This window comes from Cryptotermes secundus, unplaced genomic scaffold (assembly GCF_002891405.2).
Source record: "Cryptotermes secundus unplaced genomic scaffold, Csec_1.0 scaffold575, whole genome shotgun sequence".
Taxonomy (NCBI): Eukaryota; Metazoa; Arthropoda; class Insecta; order Blattodea; family Kalotermitidae; genus Cryptotermes; species Cryptotermes secundus.
The window spans coordinates 495,407-517,620 of NW_019731225.1; the positions used below are offsets into that span (position 1 = coordinate 495,407).

Below are 22,214 nucleotides of genomic sequence, written 5' to 3' on the forward strand. Positions count from 1 at the left end.
CCAATTGCTCCACAACCACCCTCACCTATCATCTGGGGCTGGTACAATAAGCCAGAAGTGGCCACAGTACAAGGGACTTAGTCCCACCCCACTAGCAATAAAAAAAAAGCTCTCCACAGATGGCTCCACTGCGCAACATGCACTCAATTTATGGGCCACTTCAAAGTGTCGAAACATGAAATACGAGTAGGATGGGGCAGATTTCCGTGGAAACGTGCAAAATCTTCGTCCCTAGGGAGCGAGTCACGTGACGTCAGCACTCACATTGTTCTCGTCGAAGACCCTGAACACCAGGGACGCAAACTTGGACGGGTCCCCCTGCGGGAAGAACTGCTTGTAGATCTTGATGAAGCCCTGCAAGAAAAGACACTCATCAGAACTTTACGACACAAATACGAAATTAACAGCCAACGGGATTCAGTTTCGTTTTGTGGCGCAACCAAGTGTTTCGCCTGTTTGCTAAAACCTTCATCAAGAGATGGGACAAGTAACATTACGAAGGTACGACTGCAATTTCTGAAGGGTTGCAACAGATTTATGAAAAGGAAAGCAATGATTGAGATTACAGATGCTGTGTCGTCTTGCCAGCTGACAGTTTCACTAACTTGTTCAGTAACGTAACGGAAGCATTTATCTTATCGTCTCATTCTGTGGAGCATATAAGGTGAGACATAGCCACGACATCTTGCGGAGTGAGGCAGCTTTCTGTTGCTAATGTTTTTAGTAATGCGAAGCAAGAAAATGGCGGCCACGCCTATTTACGTTCCCATTTGATAATAATAAAAATAACGGACCATTATGATGTGGCCAGAATTTATACTGTACACCGCCAGATGTCAGGATGTTTCAGGAACTGTAAAGGACATGGAGCGAAGAGAAAGTGACATAATAGAGACAGGCGTGTTCTGCCGGCATTTGCAGACAGAAACTGAGGAAAACCACCGAGACCCTCAGTTATTACAGCCGATGTCACTATAGGGAATCGAACCGAGCACTTGCCGAACACAAGACTAGAGATTTACCTATAAATTGGGTAGCTAGATCATAAATATATACCTACTAATTTTGCAATAAAGAACTGAATGTCTGGAGATTGAAAGTATTAAACATGGAGACGATGCGAATTTTTGAGAATGTTCCCGATAACTATCGTTACATGGAGATGTATAATGGCACAAATTACGCATAGAAAGAGATCGCTAATTTGCGGTTAGTGATCTATAATCACTGCCTCCACTAGCTGCCTTATGCAAGCACATACGAGAAAAAAGCGCCAGAGGTGTCAGGAGAATCACCTCTCCTGAAACACTTTTGAAAGAGAAGAATTCTCTGCGCAGATAATCTTTACCAGACGATACGGAGTCACACTACGAACGATAACTCTTCAGTCACAACCATGAGAAAATGAGACGCAAAAATAAAGGTTTCTTGAAGGAACTAATGGCATGGTTTCGCCTTTCGTACGACACGAACACCACAGAAAACGAAAAAAAAAAAATTAGGGTAGAGATAAACAGACACACGGGCAGCAACTAAGCTTCCTTTTATTTTTTTTAAATACGGAAATTAGGCTAAGAAATTGTAACGGTGAGCTAAAACAGGAATTCGCTATCGCCTCGCGTACCCCAGTGTTCGAACCCCGCTGTAAATGGAACATCTGTCTGCAATACGGCGTCGGGTAAAGTGTTGTAAGGAACGTTCTGAAAGCGACCGTCTCTTACAGCCGCTTAGAATTTTCTGGTTGTCAAGGCAACGGGGAGGATGCATTCGGAAAGCGCACTGTAGCATAGGCAGCGATTACCGGCTCACAGTACGGACCCACCGAACCGTTCGACCCATCTGTTTAATTTTGTTGCTCGCAGTCAGTTAAAACTTAACGGCGTTTTAAAGATATTTTTAACTTGTCCTTAGCTCTTAGTCGAGGAGTTCATTAGAGAAGTTTGCAGTTTGATGCTCTCAGAAGTAAAGACTAACTTCAGAATGTGTTTATAAAATCTGACAAGGCTTCCAACAGGAAATTTGTCACGTGAGTACGTGACAGTATGGTAGCGACCGTGTCACATCACAGGCGATTAGTCGTCGGCTTCCAACCGCAGAAGACCCGGGTTCGAGCCCAAGTCAAGTCATACGGGATTTGTAGTGGACGAAGTGACATTGGAGCAGGTTATATTCGAGTATTTCGGTTTCCCCTGTCAATTCTCATCCCACCGACTGCTCCACACTCATTTGTCATCCTAGCATTGGACGCCACGAAGTGTCGGTACTGACAGCGTCGTTAAACAACCAACTCTAAAGACATTAAATGAGAAAACTTAAAAATTGGAGCAGCATTCTGTGAAGTATCATATCTTCTAGAGGCACACCCGTTTTCACGACCGACTCTGGACTAAAATTCTCTGCAATGTGACGTCATTCGTCCACCCTGAAGGTGAAGTCAGCCATGTTCCTCAGAAACGTCGGTTTACCAGACTACACGGCGTCACATTCCAGAAGGAAAGCATCTTCAGTTACCTCTCTGTGAGAACCTCAAACCTCACATACTTCTAAGGTTTAGGTGTTGTGGGATATGACTCCGTGTAGTCTGGTAAACCGACGTTTCTGAGGAACATGGCTGACTTCACCTTCAGGGTAAACGAATGACGTCACATTGCAGAGAATATTAGTCCAGAGTCGGCCGTGAAAACGGGTGTGCCTCTAGAAGATATGATACTTCACAGAATGCTACCGTTTCGGTGCAACCTGCTGCCACTATCTTCAGGGATTTCCGGCACTTATAAATTAATCAGAATCCGTACAGCAGTTCTGTAGTTGCGGCGAACACGGTGAAGTTAATAGTCACGTCTTTAGAACTTTTCGTTGCGGACGGACCAAAGATACGCTGGAAGAGAAATGTGTCTGGAGGTTCTGACTTCTCCATTAGGCAGGGTGCCGTTTGTTCATGCTGAGATGTCAACAGTTAAAAGTAATTCGATAAGGCAGAAAAGTCGGCTCTCCGCGCAGGACAGGGGTGAGGCGGGGGGGCTCGAGAAGACACAAGTTCACAGCCTTCTGTTCCTCAACGGCCAGAACCGGGTAAATCGGGCGCACTTTCATAAACACTTACCTGTTCTGTGAGCAGACCGTTGGGGCAGTCCTTCAGGAAGCCTTTGTGCCTGCAAGGAGAGACAACACATGATTACTACAGCATGTCCTGTTGGCTACTTTACCGAGCTGTCAACTGGTAGGACAGTGCAGGAACTACGAAATTGAAGAATATCTGGAAGGAAACGGTCACGGTCTGATCGAGATACTATCTCAGCATTTGCTTAGGGGGACAGTGGGAAACTACGAAAGGACATGAGTCAGAATATCCCGATGTTCTGCCAATGGTACTTTCCCACTGTTCGTTTATTCACTGTCAGTCTCTCCCTAACTTCTGCATCCACCAGTCGCCGTCTCTACGAGATTTGGAGTCTCCTACACGTGTTCCCCTTCATCAAGCACTCTCACATCTCCCGTCTCTTAGTTCCTACACAAGTTTCCAGTTCTCTCTCCTCTCCTCCCTTCCTCACCCCGTCTCTTCTTTCTTCTTCTCTTCCCTTCTCCTTCCTGTACAGCTCAACCAATACAGTCACGGGCTATAGGCTGGAAGGCCGGCTGTGAGGACCACCCAGACTCCTATCGCATGGGTACCGGGCGCCTTTCCTCGGGGGTAAAGCGGCCAGGGCGTTAAACTGACCACTCACCTCCATCCAGTGCTGAGGTCAAAAATTCTGGAGCTATACTTCCACTCCCCCACACGTATTCATGGCACGGTGCAAATTTACATTTTACTGCTATCATCACTTCCCCTGCTACCCCGCTGACGCAGCCCTCACAACTCTCTCAGAATAAACCCGTCTTGTCTGCAGATGTCAGCAACGCGCGCTCCACATCAAAGCGACAGGTAACGGACATAGCAAGCTGACCATGCGTGCGCTTCGCCAGCCCCCGCCCCCGCCCCGCCCCCTATACCGGGGACTCGGTTCAACGGACTCGCAGTGCGACGGCTGCCTCTGCTTAATGAAGCACCACGCCATGAAAACGCATGGAGGAGTGGAGGCACAGCTCCAAGCATTACTCATCTCGGCATTGGATGGAGACGTGTGTCCGGACGCTTTGCCCAACGGGAATGAGCCCCTGAAACACATATATAGATATCCACCTGGTGAAACTGAGGATATTACTGTCACGTGCATGAGTGACTAGAGACGGGGTTTGGATTGGTGACTCGATTTATTGACCAATTATAGACTCACAACTCGTGACTACACTTTACAGGTCACTGTCACACACTGACTACTGTCTTTAGTCAATTATAGTCTCCACTAGCTGTTGCCTGGTAACGGTCTTCAACGGCGGCCATTTCCTTACTCTGGGTTCCCGAACTGTCCCCATGCCTCAGCTACCAGAACCACAGTTCTCTGAATAACTCCCAGGCTGGCGGCTATCTCACACCAAACTCCTCGCCTTCTCTTCACAGACTAACAACTGACCAAGGTCTAAAGCTCGTCTCACTAATAACCCCTAGGCACGGACCACGCAAAAACACAGCACTCCCATTGTTGCCCCAATCATCTCCATGGGAACGTGCCTGTCCGAGGTGTCACCCAGCAACAGCCGCGTATACGTACGTGCTTATTAAAAATCTGTTGCCTAGCAGCGAATGTTGTTTCGTTGTGTTTCGAGGTCGCTACTCGGCAACGGCTCTGCGCGCTATATTACGAAAGATCTCCGTCAGTGTATTCGGTCTCCGGGCCGAAATGTGAAACCTTCGGGCATCTTGTCTACGCTGTCAGCAAGAAGACTGCACAAGGTGCAGCAGATCATTAGAGGAGTAGTGAATCTGCAAGGACTGGGAAGGAATTGGTCTTGGCCTCATCGGCGTACTACCTTGTACTTGTCCGGGAGCACCGCAAGAAATGACGAAAGGCCTCAGTCAAGAAATCCGGTGTCTCGGTTCAGCTTCGAACAAAGTACCTCCGTAGTACAAGTCCAGAGCGCTACCCACTCAACAGAGACGTTTCGTGAAGTGGGACACAGTCAAAGAAGATGACGTGACACACAATAAAAACCCTAAGAGGAATTCTGAATGAAAAATGGAATGCAGATAATAAGAGGGTGCCTGCCCCCAGAGCTGCGACGCAAGCTGTCCCTTTGCACTGCGCCCTCACCTCCCCCTCCAGCCCGTGCGGCTGACATTTCTACTTGTAAGCACCAGCGGACAAAAACCGGAAATACGCAACAAAGAGCCGACACTCATGCGCCGTGCAGAGCGGAGAGGCAGTTAAGAAGCTCGTTCGGAAATCGCCTTCTGATCTATTCTGGATCCAGGCCAGTTGAAAGGGAACTTCAGTGAAGTGTGCACCCAACACCAGGCTAAGACATGCTAATGTCTGGCACGTTTCAAGAAGCCAAATCGAAAAGCAGCCTTTAGTACCGTTAGGTCTGGTTAGACAAAGGTAAAGGCAGCGCCATGGCTCAAGCGGTTAGTCGCTGGCTTCCCGATCCCGGGTCTGGTCAAGTGGGATTTGTGGTGGACAAAGTGGCGCTGGAGCAGGTTTTCTCCGAGTACTTCGGTTTCCCCTGCCAATCTTCATTCCATCAATTGCACCACAGTCACCCTCACCTATCATCTGGGGCTGGTGGCCGCAGTACAAGGGACTTAGTCCCACCCCACTAGCAATAAAAGAAAAAGGTTAAGTTAGATCTGCCAGTCTAAGTGTAGCAGAACTGCAAGGTAAAGTTGTCCTTACACTTAATTAAGCACCAAGCCGTGAAGATGTAATGGGACTGGAGGTATAGCTCCACCATTCTTGACCGTGGTACTGGATAGAGTTGAGTGATCAGCTTCACGCCCCTCCCACTTTATCCTCGGGGAAAGGGTCCCCGGTTTCCATTGCATAGGAGAGAGGCGGTCTTGTCCTAATTTGAGGCACGATTCAGGCCTTCAAGAACTGTCAGGATAGTCGGTGTTCGACTGATACTCGAACTGGTGACCTCTGGAATGAAAGTCATATCCCACTTGCTTCTTGAGCCTACTTTTTCAGTGATTCTATTCAAAACCTGAAACAGATTCGTTTGATATTTTCCTTCAGACTTTATCGTCAGAAATATTGTAGGCCTATTGTTGTTATTATTATTATTATCCCTATCCTTGTTACATGTCGTACCCATCGCATCCTCACTAATCAAACATCCGAATCGTCCTTCTATAAACTTAATGTCCTCAAGATTCGTAATTTCTCTGTTGCTGTAGATAACGCCTGCAATGTTAGGATTATACTACACGCAAATCAGATGCGCCGGAGAAGTTGCCGCTATAGCACGGCGCGCCTGTGGAATTTCATATCAAATGTGTTCCATAGCGAATCACGACAGTTAGTCGGAAACAGTTCGCTAAATGCCCATTATGGAAGTGTCTCACGGCGGTCGGTATTAAGATTACAGCCTTATGGAACGTGACGCCGTGTAGTCTGGCAGAGGTTTACTAATATTTTGGAGGAACACACAATTATCAACGTTTCGGAGGCTTTCATACCTCCATCTCAAAGGAATTTCTTCTAACATGAAAGCGGAAGAAGTACGTTCTTACCTTTCTACCAGACTATACGGCATAACATCCTGTAAGACAATATTCTTATAATTTTTAAGGGTGAGAGTTAGTAAATGGGTCACGAATTGATATAGAACGTAAAACATGTGGCATTCGAACCCGGGGAAAAACATATATTTCTCGACATATCCTCCACCAACATCGATATATTTGTCCCATCGCTTTACCTTTGCGTTGAAACCCGCAGCATAGAAGTCTTTTGACTGTTGTCTCCACTTACGCGCCTCCGTTTCAACTTCTTCGTCATCAGCGAAGCGTTTGCCACGTTTATCATCTCGGCTATGAAACGCTTTACGCGACAAACACTTCCCACAATAAGCAGGAAAAATTTCCTTATGAATATCCTTTGCATTTAGTCCTTTCGTCCTTAAGAAACGCGCAAGAAGATACGATTGGCAACGCATGTAGCACGCATTGGTGTTAGAAATATATATCAGGTTTCGGTGGCAAGGAAATAAGAAAATATACCGTTAGGAAGACTTAGACGTAGATAGGAGGATAATATTAAAATGGATCTTAGAGTGATATGATGGGACGGTATGGACTAGCGGCGGGCTCTCGTAAACACTGTAATGAACCTTCGGGTTCCATAAAATGTTTAGAAATTTGTGAGTAGCTGAGTGTTTGGCGGCTTCTCAAGAAGTGTCCAGCTCCATGGAGATATAGTTCTCGCAGAAAACAGCGTTAAGCGGTTGGGCGTAGCTATGGAAACAGCGAAGGCCTCTGTATAGTGGAACATGGTCCGATTGAAGTCAACCGACGTTTCGGATAGAACATAACACCTCCATATCTAGCAAGATGCAGGCTGCAAGCACATTTCTGCTTGCTGTGTGCTTCATGCTTGGCTCACCCTTCAAACCTGAAGATGGAGGCGATATGGCCGTTAGAAACGTCAGCTAACTTTCACAGGACTACAAGGCCTTATACCGAAGTACGTGTGCATACGTACCTCAGCTTTTATTTGGAGGAGACGAACTAATTTCTCGATTGTATCTCACGCCACGTGATCCGATGCAAGCCAATGCTTTCTTACAGAATTCTCCTTACTCAAAAGCAAAGCGCAGTTCTGTTTGCAGGCTTTGGGGGGGGAGGGGAGGCATTTGCACGTCTCTCGCGAAATTACGGAAGCCCTCTTCAGTCTCCCAGCTCATGCAGAATCAATTTCAATTGNGAGAAGCGCCGAACAAAACGATGAAACGATCTCAAGTGAGTGCAGACAAGAGATATGGATCCACTTCCATCCATAAATTAAATTTATGAAAAAGAAATCTTCATTTCTCTCGAATTTAAATTCCCTTTTGTAGCGAAACAAGAAAAGCACGAGACAGAATTTATCGTGTCCAATATTTCCGCCCGATCTGCAGATGGAACGGTTTCACAGAAATCCTGTGTCTGCCGCCATAATGAAATGACACACTCCGTCTCCATAGCAAACCCCAACCGGTTAATCCTGTTTAGGGAAATAATCGCTGTTTACTGTGAGAACCATACGGAACACATAAATACACTGTGTGGGCAGAATGCAGAGTTTTAGTATCTTGAAGTCCGTACCTCACAGGGAACACACTACGTCTCCATAGCAACGCCCAACCGGTTAATGCTGTTTAGGGAAACAATCGCTGTTTACTGTGAGAACCATACGGAACACACAAATACACTGTGTGGGCAGAATGCAGAGTTTTAGTATCTTGAAGTCCGTACCTCACAGGGAACACACTACGTCTCCATAGCAACGCCCAACCGGTTAATGCTGTTTAGGGAAATAATCGCTGTTTATTGTGAGACCCATACGGAGCACATAAACACACTGTGTGGGCAGAATGCAGAGTTTCAGTATGTTGAAGTCCGTACCTCACAGGGAACACACTACGTCTCCATAGCAACGCCCAACCGGTTAATGCTGTTTAGGGAAACAATCGCTGTTTATTGTGAGAACCATACGGAACACATAAATACACTGTGTGGGCAGAATGCAGAGCTTCAGTATGTTGAAGTCCGTACCTCACAGGGAACACACTACGTCTCCATAGCAACGCCCAACCGGTTAATGCTGTTTAGGGAAACAATCGCTGTTTATTGTGAGAACCATACGGAACACATAAATACACTGTGTGGGCAGAATGCAGAGCTTCAGTATGTTGAAGTCCGTACCTCACAGGGAACACACTACGTCTCCATAGCAACGCCCAACCGGTTAATGCTGTTTAGGGAAACAATCGCTGTTTATTGTGAGAACCATACGGAACACATAAATACACTGTGTGGGCAGAATGCAGAGCTTCAGTATGTTGAAGTCCGTACCTCACAGGGAACACACTACGTCTCCATAGCAACGCCCAACCGGTTAATGCTGTTTAGGGAAACAATCGCTGTTTATTGTGAGCCATAAGGAACACACAAATACACTGTGTGGACAGAATGCAGAGTTCTGTAAAGTTAAAGCATGTGGTACGTACACTCAATACTACGCTAAAGGGTCACGATACAAAAGATCTTCTAGGGGATATAAATGCTATAATTACGTCTGTAAAATTCACTAATGGATTCAGAAACTCTGTTACACATAGCAACTTGTCAGGACACTAGAGTGACGTCACGGGGCTCATTTGCATTGCTGTGAAGTGAAGTGTGCAGCGGAGTGTCTGCTCTTAGGCGCTCCAAATTAATTTAACTGGAGCCCACACAAAGTACATGCAACAATAATATTTCAGTGGCAAATGAACGGTATCACGCGCCCAACTGCACGGCAAGCGACGTTCATGTACAGGGTGTTCCATTCCGAGTGACTAAGCATTCTCGGTGGGATCTGCTCTTAGCGTGCAAGGAAAGCACCACTGTTTCGGAGAAACCTGCCGCCTCAATCTTTCCTGCACAACGGTGCCAGCGTTTCGGAGGAACCTACTTGTCTGCAGCTTCAGGACAGATTACGCGGCTCCTATTCGATCGGTCAGTTAAATTACTGCCAGCATTCGCCAGCACAGTCGATCTTGGTTTTTGATCCCATCTGGGAACCCAAGACCATATTTTTGTTCTTTCGAAGAAATTTACGTGTTTTGAAATGGGGCCCTCTGTTCCACGAGAGGGGGAGTCTGACTGCTACTGGTCACTCCTCACTCCTCACACTCGTTATTCACATACAGAAAAATACAAGCTCCAAGTTTCCTGCTGCGCACAGAGTGACATTCACTTCGTGCTCTTACCAATATGCACGGTAGCATGGCTTGTGTTGCAGTAGTTTCTGGGTGCGGTTCGTGCCCCATTCCTATCCTGTCACTTAAACTACACGGGGAATCCTTCATTTCTTAACGCGAGTTTCAGTCCTAGTTACTGGACGTCGTGACACTGACTGGCAAAGCAAACATGTCCAGGGCAAAGAACGGCGACTTCCGCTTGCATTAGAATACTGTCACTATTTAGGGGCGTGACTATAGACGGGGTATGGATTTGATATAAGATTTATTGGCACACCTGTAAACACCACTCGGAACTACACTCTACAGATCACTGACACACACAGACTAGTGTCCTCAGTCTATTACAGTCTTCATTAGTCGTATCCTGATAACGACTTTTAACAGTGGAGATTCTCCAGCTTCCCGCTCTCAGTTCCTCTTCTCACAGCCGCCCGTGCAGAACCCTTTGTCAACTGTCAATTCAACTATAACGTCATCTCTTCTTAATTTTCCTTTCTCTGATCTGTACTGCCAACCCTCAACTCAGTCTCAATTTTCCAATTATCACCTCAACTGGCCTGGTGTCCTCGTTATTTATTCTCGGAGCGAACCCAACAGAAAACACCGCTTTCAAATGTACCTCTATTTTTGTGTGGTTAGCCACCCGTTGCCTAGAAACGGCCGTTTGCTGATTCTCGTACTGCGTAGTAACGGCTGTACTCGATACAATATGATGAAAGTGCTCGAGAAACGTGAGCGAGGCAGTGGTGCCAACTCTCCCAATTCGGGGTGCGTGTCCCAGTATTGATTTTTGCTAACCGCATTTCAGAAGGGATTTCCCCGAGCGGGCTGGTGCTTACACAACCGCACATGTCGCGCAAGTAGCGTACCTGTTCCCTGCAGCTCCCGACTTGCCTACGTTGTGTTACACATCCCATGGGCCCACAAGGGGCTGTTCCGTGGGTCATCATTTCGATTGCAGCGTCAAGACGTTCTAGTCTAGAGACGCTACACAAACTAGGCAAGAAGGTAAAGCTATCCGTGCAACAGGCCGTGGAGGCCCATACGGTTGTGAGACGTCGAGGCTCCCATATTTTCTCTAGACAATCGGCTCACAGATGGCGGTGAGGTTGTCAGCCTCACGCGCCGACCGCCCTTTAACCCCAGGAAGATTCCTGGTACTCATGTCTGTTGCGGTTGAATCGACCCCAGGGTCATAGTGCGGCTGGAAGGATTAAGTAAATTGAAAAAATTCACTTCATCGGAACTCGAACCCGCGACCTTCTAGCTTGTAGCACAGCGCCTCAGCTAACAATGCTACCGCGTGCCTCCCTACACAAACTTATTTAGCGACACTATCGGTACGCATCGGGAAGGCGACGACTGCTTCGTTCCGGAGCCTACTTAATCCCTCGCTCATTAATCACCCTTTCGACACCACTCAGATTCGTAAAATAAGCAACCCCAAAGGAAGACGGAAACCCAGAGCACACTGTCTTTAGGGTTCTATTAAGTGGGATACAGCGACATATAATCCTTTGAAATTCAACCGACGTTTCGGCAGAACATGTCGGCTCCTTCTTCAGGGTCGAAAAACCGAGAAAGAAAGCAGCGTGAAAGCATGTGGCAAACAGAGTCTGTCACCTCTTTTCATGTTGGTTTCTTACTCGGCTTATTTTTCGACCCTGAAGATGGAGGCGACACGTTTCTCAGAAACATCTGTCGACTTTCAACGAACTACAAAAATGGCGCTATATGTCCACTGCTGTGAGAACCTCAGATCTTAAATAACTGTTTCTCGGTTTCGAACAGTGTTCTGCGCAGTTCGAAACGTCGCTCGAGGTTGTCTCGATGTGCAACGTAATTTGGTTATATTAAGAAAAGCGTCCTATTGTTCACGCTGACCCCAATGGCATTTATTTTTCTTCTGAGTCTAACGGCAGAAAGCTGTATCAACTGGCAATGCTGTTGACTGTACTCACCATTGCCGGACCTCCTTCTCGGAAACTGGAAAAAGAGAAACAAAATGAACTTTAGTGAAGGGAACTGACAAAGTATAGTAACATCTTTTCAGATGTGAAGCCGTGTAATCCAATATAAATTCACCGACGTTTCGGATAAACCTACTGTCTCCATCTTCAGGGAAAAGGAGCTCTGCTTGCTGCCTAGGTCTTGCTGCTTGGCTGGGTTACTCTTCGATCCTGAAGAAAGAATCAGTAAAGTCCTCCGAAACGTCGATGCATAAGGAAATGTCAGGAGAGAATGAGTATGAGTATGTGTGTGTGTGTGTGTGTGTGTCTGTGTAACTTTGATTCTACTCATCCAAGCAATAAAAAGATTCTATGTTCGGGGCCATATCAGCAAAAGCAGTTCTTAACAGTACGAACGGACAGTTTCTTTGTGCAAGTTTTGAAAAGGTAAAAAGAAAAACTGCCAATAAAGTAAGCAACACTCAGACATAAATACTGCCTGCACTTGTCGGACCCACATCAAAATAATAACCATACTCACATAATACACACGATACATTCAAACAAAAGACCGCTCGCTCATTCATGAACTACTACGTAACTAATATTTATGGAAGGTGTTAATGCCAAAACAATTCGTTGCTATGGTCACCTGAAATTGCAAATCAGAGTTTTAACTCCGTCGATACTAAACATTTTACATATCGTAAGCGCTCGCTAATCCGGTTACAGCCAATTCGGCTCGGAATATGAAAAATGAAAAATTCTGTTTACAGTCCAGTACTTACTTACTTATGGAGCTGAGCCCTTCTTGAGGAGCCGCCAATTCTGCAGCTACTCAAGAACTTCCCAGCATTTTATGGAACTCGAAGGTTCATCACCGTGTTCACAAGAGCCCACCACTGCTCCCTATCCTGAGACAGACCAGTCAAAGCCATACCATCCCATTCTATCTTTCTAAGATCCATTTTAATATTGTCCACCCACCTACGCCTTGGTCTTCCCAGTGGTCTGTTTCCTTCTGGCTTTCCCACCAATATCCTATATGCATTCCCCTTCACCCCCATTCGTTCTACATGCCATGCTCACCTAATCCTCCTTGACTTGATCATTCTAATTATACTTGGAGAAGAGNCTCAAGAACTTCCCAGCATTTTATGGAACTCGAAGGTTCATCACCGTGTTCACAAGAGCCCACCACTGCTCCCTATCCTGAGACAGACCAGTCAAAGCCATACCATCCCATTCTATCTTTCTAAGATCCATTTTAATATTGTCCACCCACCTACGCCTTGGTTTTCCCAGTGGTCTGTTTCCTTCTGGCTTTCCCACCAATATCCTATATGCATTCTCCTTCACCCCCATTCGTTCTACATGTCCTGCTCACCTAATCCTCCTTGACTTGATCATTCTAATTATACTTGGAGAAGAGCACAAGTTATGAAGCTCCTCATTATGCAGTTTTCTGTGCAGTTGAGTACCTACTTCGAAAGATATCGAGTTTAGGAGCAAGAGGACTTTCAGACTGAGCTGAGGGCAGCTGGAGAGACTGAAACCTCGCAAGAAAATATGCAAGATTGGCTTCAGCTGGATTTCAGTTTCTTGTCTCTCTGTAGTTTTCTAAATCGACATACTTTTCATGTATTTTCCTCAGCACTGCTTACGTTATTATTTGTTTCCTAAGCTTTGTTGTCNTGCAGTTGAGTACCTACTTCGAAAGATATGCAGTTTAGGAGCAAGAGGACTTTCAGACTGAGCCGAGAGCAGCTGGAGAGACTGAAACCTCGCAAGAAAATATGCAAGATAGGCTTCAGCTGGATTTCAGTTTCTTGTCTCTCTGTAGTTTTCTAAATCGACATACTTTTCATGTATTTTCCTCAGCACTGCTTACATTATTATCTGTTTCCTAAGCTTTGTTGTCTTCTAGGGACACTGAGGGTTTGCTGCACCAACATACCGGGGGTCTCTGCCCCACGAGTTGCCTGGCCTCATCCAAACAGTACATCTACACGCTACACGACATCGCGTGCCGTCGTTTCGGAAAGTGACGTAACGATGTCCTGGCGTCTGACCCCTCAATGCATAATGCAGGCGAAACGTCGGGGCGTCGGAGCGCGTCAAGGTCGCGGTTCACATACCTGCTGCACGCAAGGCGGCGGGGAGGGAGGGGAGGTTGCGACGCTGTCAGCAACTGATCCATATAGCGTCGTGCCGTGGTAGTATTGACGGTGAATTCGTAAGGATTTAGAAGGAAACGGCCGCGATAAACCGGTATTTGCCTGGATGAACTGAGGAAAATAAAGGAAAACGTCAGTCAGGCAGGATAGCTTGTCCAGGCCCAGGTTCGAACCGAGTACGTGCCGAATACAAGCCCAGTGTTACCGCTGTGATAACCAGCCAGTTAATTCAATATCCGCTTCGAATATCGGCCTGTGGCTATCCTCACGGAAGATTATTGTATTCTTGGCTATGGCGCTGCGTAATGTAGTTAGAAGTTTCCATTGTTTCGGAGGATCCTGCTGCCTCCATCTTCAAAATATAACAGTGAATATGGATGGTAAATTTGTTACAGTCCACACGGAGTCAGGCTCGAATACTGACATCTGTTCTCTGACTGAGGATTTTCGTGGGGTTCCTCAGACTAACCGGGCAAATTTCAGGATACNGTTCGAACCGAGCACGTGCCCAATACAAGTTCAGTGTTACCGCTGTGATAACCAGCTAGTTAATTCAATATCCGCTTCGAATATCGGGCTGTGGGTATCCTCACAGAAGATTATGTATTCTTGGCTATGGCGCTGCATAATGTAGTTAGAAGTTTCCATTGTTTCGGAGGATCCTGTTGCCTCCATCTTCAAAATATAACAGTGAACATGGATGGTAAATCTGTTACAGTCCACACGGAGTCAGGCTCGAATACTGAGGATTTTCGTGGGGTTCCTCAGACTAACCGGGCAAATTTCAGGATAGTACTGTGAAAATCCACGACCAACTTCTTCCAAATCCTTTCCAATCCACAATTCATATCCCTTCATATTATCTGACGATATAGTCTCCATGTAGAAAGGGTAGTTAAACAGCCCGCAAAAGAAAATACAGAATTCAGGGCGTCATATCCCAGAAGTCAACTTTCATATTCAGAACTTCAGACCTCATCGGCCCTGGGCGGTGTCTCGCCTCGCTCCCGCAGCGGTACACCGTCCCGTTACGGTCGGGCGCGACGTCGGCAAAAAGCGTCCCAATTCCCGAGGCGGCGCGGCGACGTCCCACCGGTTTATGGCTTCGTTCCGTTACTGGGTAACACACCTACGAATGGGCTCAAATATTTGTTCTAGTCGCTTCCTCCATAAACAATTCGGAGCCTTGCGCTGTCTCACACTGGGTCAATATTGACTCCTGTCCTACTGAGGCAGGTCAGCTCGCGGGAGCATCTGACGGTCCTGGGTTCTGATCCCGTCTCCGACAGCTGTCATCGTGTGGCAGTCGGTATGACGACCGGCTGGAGGCTCTGGGTCCCCTCCGGCCTCCTGTCCACTGGGTACCTCAGCCGGGGCGTGAAGCTGACCACTGACCTCCATCTAGAGCCGATGTCAATAATGGTGGAGCTATACATCCACTCCCCCATACAGGGACAACTTAGAGAACAAGAAGTGGCGCAATGCTTTGTGGTTGCAGCCTCTTTCACCGTGTGTAATGCAAAAGTGTAATTAGGAACTGTAATGCGGCTGCCCGGGTTCGAACCCACGTCATGTCATGTTGGATATGTGGCGGCCAAAATGGTACTGAGACAGGTTCTCTTAAGAGTACTTGGGTTTCCCCTGCCAATTCTCATTCCGTCAGCTTCTCAATATTCAGTAATAAACCTATCATCGCTGCAGCGTCGTTAAACAATAACAGCAGAGGAAGTGACGCAGCGCGCAGAGGCGGAACTGTAAAGAAAGTGACTTACAACGTACATCCCTTTCTTGTGAGGTTTAAAAAATTCGCTACTCGTTTTTTGGAAAATTACAAATGAAATACGTGTGAAAGTATAACAGAGAGGCAAAGAAAGTTGGCGAGGATCTAAGGGGAGTAGGGCAAGTGAGGGCGACCCTGAAGCTGGAGACAGCATCTGCCTCCGAAACGTAGGCAACACTACCCAAGAAGAAGGCCGTCTTCTGGGATGTGGCGCCGTATAGATCTTGTGCAAACCGACGTTTCGGAGGATCGTATCGCCTCCATCCCTGAAGATGGAGGCGACACGGTCCTCCGAAATGTAGGCACACACAATATCTACACGGCGTCACATCCTAGAAGACGGCCTTCTTCTTAGTCACCGCCGTGAAAACCTCAAATCTTACAGCAAACCGCGGAACCAAAGGCGAGCAGAATCAGCATACATAAGGTAACAATCTGGAGACATATTCCCTTCTTCCCCGCACAAACCTGACTGGTCCGTAAGAGTGGAGCGCCTGCAAGCGACGGTGAGGGTCTAGCCGAGCCCTGGAAATTGGATCGCGCGCCTTGAATTATAAACAGCCCCATCACAACGGACTACATTAGTGCACCCAGCCAGACGGTACAGCCATCTATCGGCGTAATCCCTTCTCGATATCGAGAGTCACGGAGCCAGCCGTGGAAACAGAGGAGCTGCCACGGCTTGGGGCGTCTGCGGAGCTCACTAGAAAAAGTGCTTTCTCTTGCGACGCCGTGTAGTCTCGTACAGGTTCACCGACGTTTCGAAGGAAACTACTGCCTCCATCTTCATTGCAGGAGTGTAAGCCACTCATACGATCACCAAACATAAGAACAGCGACGGGATTTCAGGCTCTCAGAGCGGGATGTGACAACGTGTAGTCCGGTAGAAGTTCTCTGACGTTTTGAAGGAACGTAGTGTCTGCATCCACTCTGCTGGACACGCACGCAGAAATCTTCCTCTAGTCTTGCAAATTCATACCAGAACATTCGGCGGCATCGTCAGACGGCAGGGGGGGGGCACGCGGTAGCGTAGTTGGTTGAGGCACTATATTACAAATCGGAAGGTAGTGGGTTCGATTGCCGACAAGGTCACTGGATTTTTCAGGTTTCCAGCCACATTATGGTCCTGGGGTCAACTCAGCCTCTAACAGAAATGAATACCAGGAATCTTCCACGCGCCATGGTACGTCCCAAATACGACCATCAGGCGTGATCTTCAAATCAACACAATCAAGGAAGAGATCAGCCAATGGAGCTCCCAATATAGAGTTCGACTACATACACACCCCAACGAACTTGCAGCTCAACTACTTCAACCACCAGACCTAAGGCGCCTCAAACGACACCAGCCAATCGATCTGATCACCAGATTCAAAATATAATCTTAGTTAGTAGTTTAGTTTTAAGTTTAGCTTAAGTTCCTCCCCTTCTCCCACCAGGCCCCAACCTATTGATATACGGAGGGGAACTAATGAGCTCCCCTCCACACGTCATTTCACACAACTCACAACAATTTGCTAAATGTATTCACACAGATTGCAAATAAATGGGGATCTCAAAAAAAAAAAAAAAGGAATCTTCCGGGGGGTAAAATGGGGCCGGCGCGTAAGGCTGACAACCTCACCTTCCTCTATGAGCCGACTGTCTAGAAAATGTGGGAGCCTCGGCGTCTCACAACCCTATGGGCTTCCACAGCCTGTTACAGGGATAGCTTTACCTTAGTATTCAGGAATCCCGCTGCCGGATATGACGTAGATGTTCCATTTCCCACTTGACGTCAACAGAAAACTCTTCAGAGCGGCAGGAGAATCCGGTGTCACCCTGCACATATCGCCACTCCACATCGAAGCGGAGCAGCTGTGGCAGGTCCGTGGTAATTGGCAACGCTCGGGTTTTATTGCCGTTTCGTGAGGGGTATTTCTTGTGGCATTGCCACCCCCTCTAGGCCAGTGTTTCTCAACTGGTGGGACGCGGGGTCTCACGTACACACACAAAATCTGCCTACAAAAAACTTTCCTGCGTTCTAAGTGAAACTCTGTTACTAGTGCTGTACGAGGATCGTACTTCTGCTCACATAACTAAACCCGGGGATATAACGCCATGTAGACCGATAAAAGTCAATCGACGTTTCGGAGGAACATTTTGCCTCAATCTTCATAACCACCGCTATGGGAACCTCAAATCATACAGGGCTAGAACTCCATGGAAATGAGAAGTCGCCAGTTGTTCAGCTATTTAAGAATATACCAACATTTCATGGAACCCGAATGTTCATTACTATGTTCACAAGCGCCCTCCATTGGTCCCTATCCTAAGCCAGATCAATCCAGTCCATAAAACCATATCCTGTCTCTCTAAGATCCTCTTTAATGCTATACTCCTACTTACCCCTTGGTCTTCCCAGTGGACTCTTTCCATCTGGCTTTCCAACGAATATCCTATATGCATTCCTCTTCTCCCCCATTCGTGCTACATGCCTTGCCCATCTCATCCTCTGTGACTTGATCATTCTAATTATACTTGGAGAAGAGTACAAGTTATGAAGCTCCTCATTATGCAGTTTTCTCCAACCTCCTGTCACTACATCTCTCTTCGGTCCAAATATTCTCAACACCATGTGCTCAAACACCCTCAGTCTATGTTCCTCCCTTAATGTCAGAGACAAAGTTTCACACTCATACAGAACCACAGGCAAAATTACAGTTTTGTATATTCAAATTTTTTATGTTTTTGGACAGCACACGAGAAGAAGAACGTTGACAGTTGAGTATATATTTTAAAAGCTGCATGGGATTTAGGAGTACGAGAACTCTCAGACTGTGTTGAGGGCAGCTGGAGAGACTGAAACCGCGCAAGCAAATATCCAAGATTGGCTTAAGCTGGATGAAGGAGACCCTGGGTTTCAGCAATATTTCTCACCGGCACTACTTGCATCATTAAACTTTCCATTTATTTGTTTCCTATTTTTTTTTGTCTTTTAGGGATACCTTTTGCTTCATTAATCCGGATTATGGCTTGATTCGGATGACCTCCCCCAGCTAACCTGGATTATCGACGGTTTACCGCATCTCCTTATGCTCGACAGCAGAAGCGACTGCCCTTATTCAATGCGGCTACAATACGAAGCAACAAACTTTACACGTAAACTGCCCCGGAAATGGTTCTGGGCGTCAAGCTGTCAGTTTCATACGGAGCTTTGCTTTGAAATAAATTCAATTTGCTCACACAGTCGCCATTTCCCGCGAGACCTGACCTACAGCTCGCGCCGCCTTACCATACAGTCCGGTAAACACACTGTGTTCCACCATCAGCTGGGCCATTCAAGGTGAGGTCAGTGGCAAAGTCGACTTGTACTTATTTTTTTTATTGCTAGTGGGGTGGGACTAAGTCCCTTGTACTGCGGCCACTTCTGGCCTATTGTACCAGCCCCAGATGATAGGTGAGGGTGATTGTGGAGCAATTGGTGGAATGAAGATTGGCAGGGGAAACCGAAGTACTGGGAGAAAACCTGCCCCAGCGCCACTTTGTCCACCACAAATCCAACTTGACGAGACCCGGGATCGAACACGGGCCGCCGCGGTGGGAAGCCAGCTACTTGTACTTAAGTAAGCACCACGCCATGAAGTATGGAGGAGTGGAGCTATGGTACCACATATTCCAACACCTCCTCTAGAGGAGTTGGGCGATCTGCTTCACCCCTTAAGGCCGGTCTAGGCGCTATGATAAATTTGTCCCTATGCTTAATTAGTTAAACACTACGCCATAAAGACGTATGGGCGAGTGGAAGTACAGATCCATGTATTCTTAATCTCTGCACTAGTTGGTGAGTTGTCAGCTTCACCCTCTGTCCGTTTTACCCCCGGGGTAAGAGCCCCCAGTACCCAGTGGATAGGAGGCTGAGTGGGCCCCAGAGCCGGTCTGGACATTGGGGGAAAAAGACAGAACTTGCATTTCCGGCAACGGACCCGTAGCCAGTCGCTATACCGACTGAGCTATCTGGCTCCTTAGACGCTAAGATTGTTCGTCCCTTTCGGAAATCGAACCCACATTCCTTGATAATCCAGCCTAGTTACCGCATTGAGCTGCCCGTGTCTTATCAAGAAGTGTTAGGGAAACAGTACTTTCCTAAAAGAGTGTCTTTTCCTGAATTCATTTATTTTTATTTGTGGTTCATGTAATGACGCCGTCGGTAGCTCAGAGTGTATAGTGTCGGTTTCTTCCCTTATGTTCTAGCTATTTCGCTTGACAACTTCTATCGCTCTATTAATGTGTCTTCATTACGCTCATGTCTCATCAGTCTGTATCGTGAGATTGATCTGATGAGACGCTTTTGCTCATTTGTCACCCCTCAGTGCCTGTCGCTCAGATCCACATGCAAAGGCTGTGTCCTCCCCCTTCACAGCCGACAAGAATCACGAGCAACTGTGCCAATGGGTCAGAGAGAGACAGAGATATGCGTTGCGATGCTGCTAGACGTATCCCGATCACAACCCACACGTCTATTTATGATGAAACTGACGCTACACAACCACACAAAGGGGAATAGTTATGTCAAAATTACTTGCAAGGAGCTGAGTACTGTAATGGAATCTGTCTGGACTGACAGACGAAAATTAAGAGAGATATCAGTCAGGTAGGGTGAGGTTAGAAACCTCAAAACGAGGCTTCCACAGAAGAGAAACCAAAGATTTTATTGAGGCATTTGCTTGTCTAAAATCAGGATAGGTTGTTCTGTATTTTCAATTATTATAAGAAATAAAAACAACAAAGATCTGCCACGACCCAAATTTGTATTTACTGATAAGGGCCTCCAAATTTTTATTTCCCCCGGGCCCTCACGACTGAAGTTTGGCTAGCCGAAGTTCCGGATGATATTCGAACAGTGGACTTCCCGAATACAAGTGCAGAGAGTTACCGCTAAACTAACCCGCTCAGCCAACACAGTATCAACAAACGAGCATTCACTGACGTGACTCCGTAAGCGTGGCGACGACAGGATTTGAGGCTCTCGCGGCGGTGACTATGAGGAGTGCGGTGTACGGATAAGGGACGCCGTGTAGCCTGGTACAAATACACAGTAGTTTCGGAGAAACATACCGTCACCATCTTCAGTGTCGAGGAGGAAACCCGAAAAAGTAACAAGAAGTTGCAGAGATCTGTATTCTGGGATGTACCGCCGTGTAGTTTGTTGAAAACCAATCGACGTTTTGGAGTAACATGTGGCCTCCATCTTCAGGGTCGAAGGATAAATCAAGATTAAAACCGGCATCAAGAAATCAGCAAACTCTATTTGGTTTATTCTTCGGCCCTGAGGATGGAGATGACATTTTCTTCCGAAACGTAGGTTAATTTCGAAGGAATATGTCGATTCCATCTTCAGAGTCGACTGATAAGCCAAGAAACAAACCGGCATGAAGCACGCAGCAAGCTCTGTTTGGTTTATTCTTCGATCCTGAAATTGGAGGCGAAGTATTCCTTCGAAACGTCGGTTTATTTTCAACAGACTACAAGATTATAGCCAATAAGACGGAATTTTCACAAAGACCTCTGTGATAACCCTGAAGCGAGAGGCTGCACGTTTCTGCGAAATGAAGATGAACTTGAACAAGACTACACGGCGCCACACACCATCCCTGGCAACCCCTCCCTCCGGCTATATCTCTTCCCCACAATCCGCCCGGGCTGAGGTTCATTTGCTGTCTATTGACTCACAATTCAGCCTCTCGACGTCAGCAGTTCTACAGGCAGACTACGTAACGCACTGCTCCCCACTGCATGCTGCTGCACTCACCCNCCCCCCAATTTGAGTGGGCTCTAATGACAGCGATATCTCCACAGCCACACATCTCTACGGCCAAGCCTCCCCACAGTTCTTGTCAAGTTGTCTGTCCCTTTGCTTACTCAAGCACCATGCCATGTGGGAGCCTCGACGGCTCACAACCCTATGGGCCTCCACGGCCTATTTACCTTAACCTTTGGCAGGCACCCGGTAGCGTAGCTGGTTGAGGCACTATGTTACAAGCCGGAAGGTCGCGGGTTCGATTGCCGATGAGGTCAGTGCAGCCTTCCAACCGCACTATGGCCCTGAGTCGACTTAGCCTCTAACAGAAATGAGTACCACGAATCTTCCTGGGGCGTAAAGGGCGGCCGGCGCGTAAGGCTGACAACCTTACCGCCATCTGTGGGCCGAATGTCTAGAGAAAATGTGGGAGCCTCGACGTCTCACAACCCTATGGGCCACCACGGCCTGTTACAGGGATACATTTTTTGCCATAAAGACGCATGGGCGGGTGGAAGTATAGTTCCATGTATTCCCAACTCGACGGAGGTTCGGTCGCGGGAGTAACTGAGGCCCCTCCAGGCAAATATCGCGGCAATATTTCGAATAGGCTACTACCGTCTCCTTCCAGATCGTCGCCAATAATTCTACCACTCGACGCGTCACAGTCTGTGTGTACTGACAGACTCGTAAAATAATCC

The 22,214-nt window shown here is 47.1% G+C and overlaps 1 protein-coding gene across 1 annotated transcript in view; it reads right to left on the reverse strand.

Moving 5' to 3' along the window:
* Positions 1–22,214, reverse strand: part of LOC111866571 (frequenin-1) — a 54,559-nt gene that overhangs the window by 10,973 nt on the left and 21,372 nt on the right. The window contains exons 2-4 of the mRNA XM_023855639.2: positions 11,790–11,814; positions 3,104–3,152; positions 265–354 (exon numbers count right to left, since the gene is read on the reverse strand). Of these exons, the coding sequence (XP_023711407.1) occupies positions 265–354; positions 3,104–3,152; positions 11,790–11,814 (164 nt within the window). The remainder of the gene's footprint in view (positions 1–264; positions 355–3,103; positions 3,153–11,789; positions 11,815–22,214) is intronic.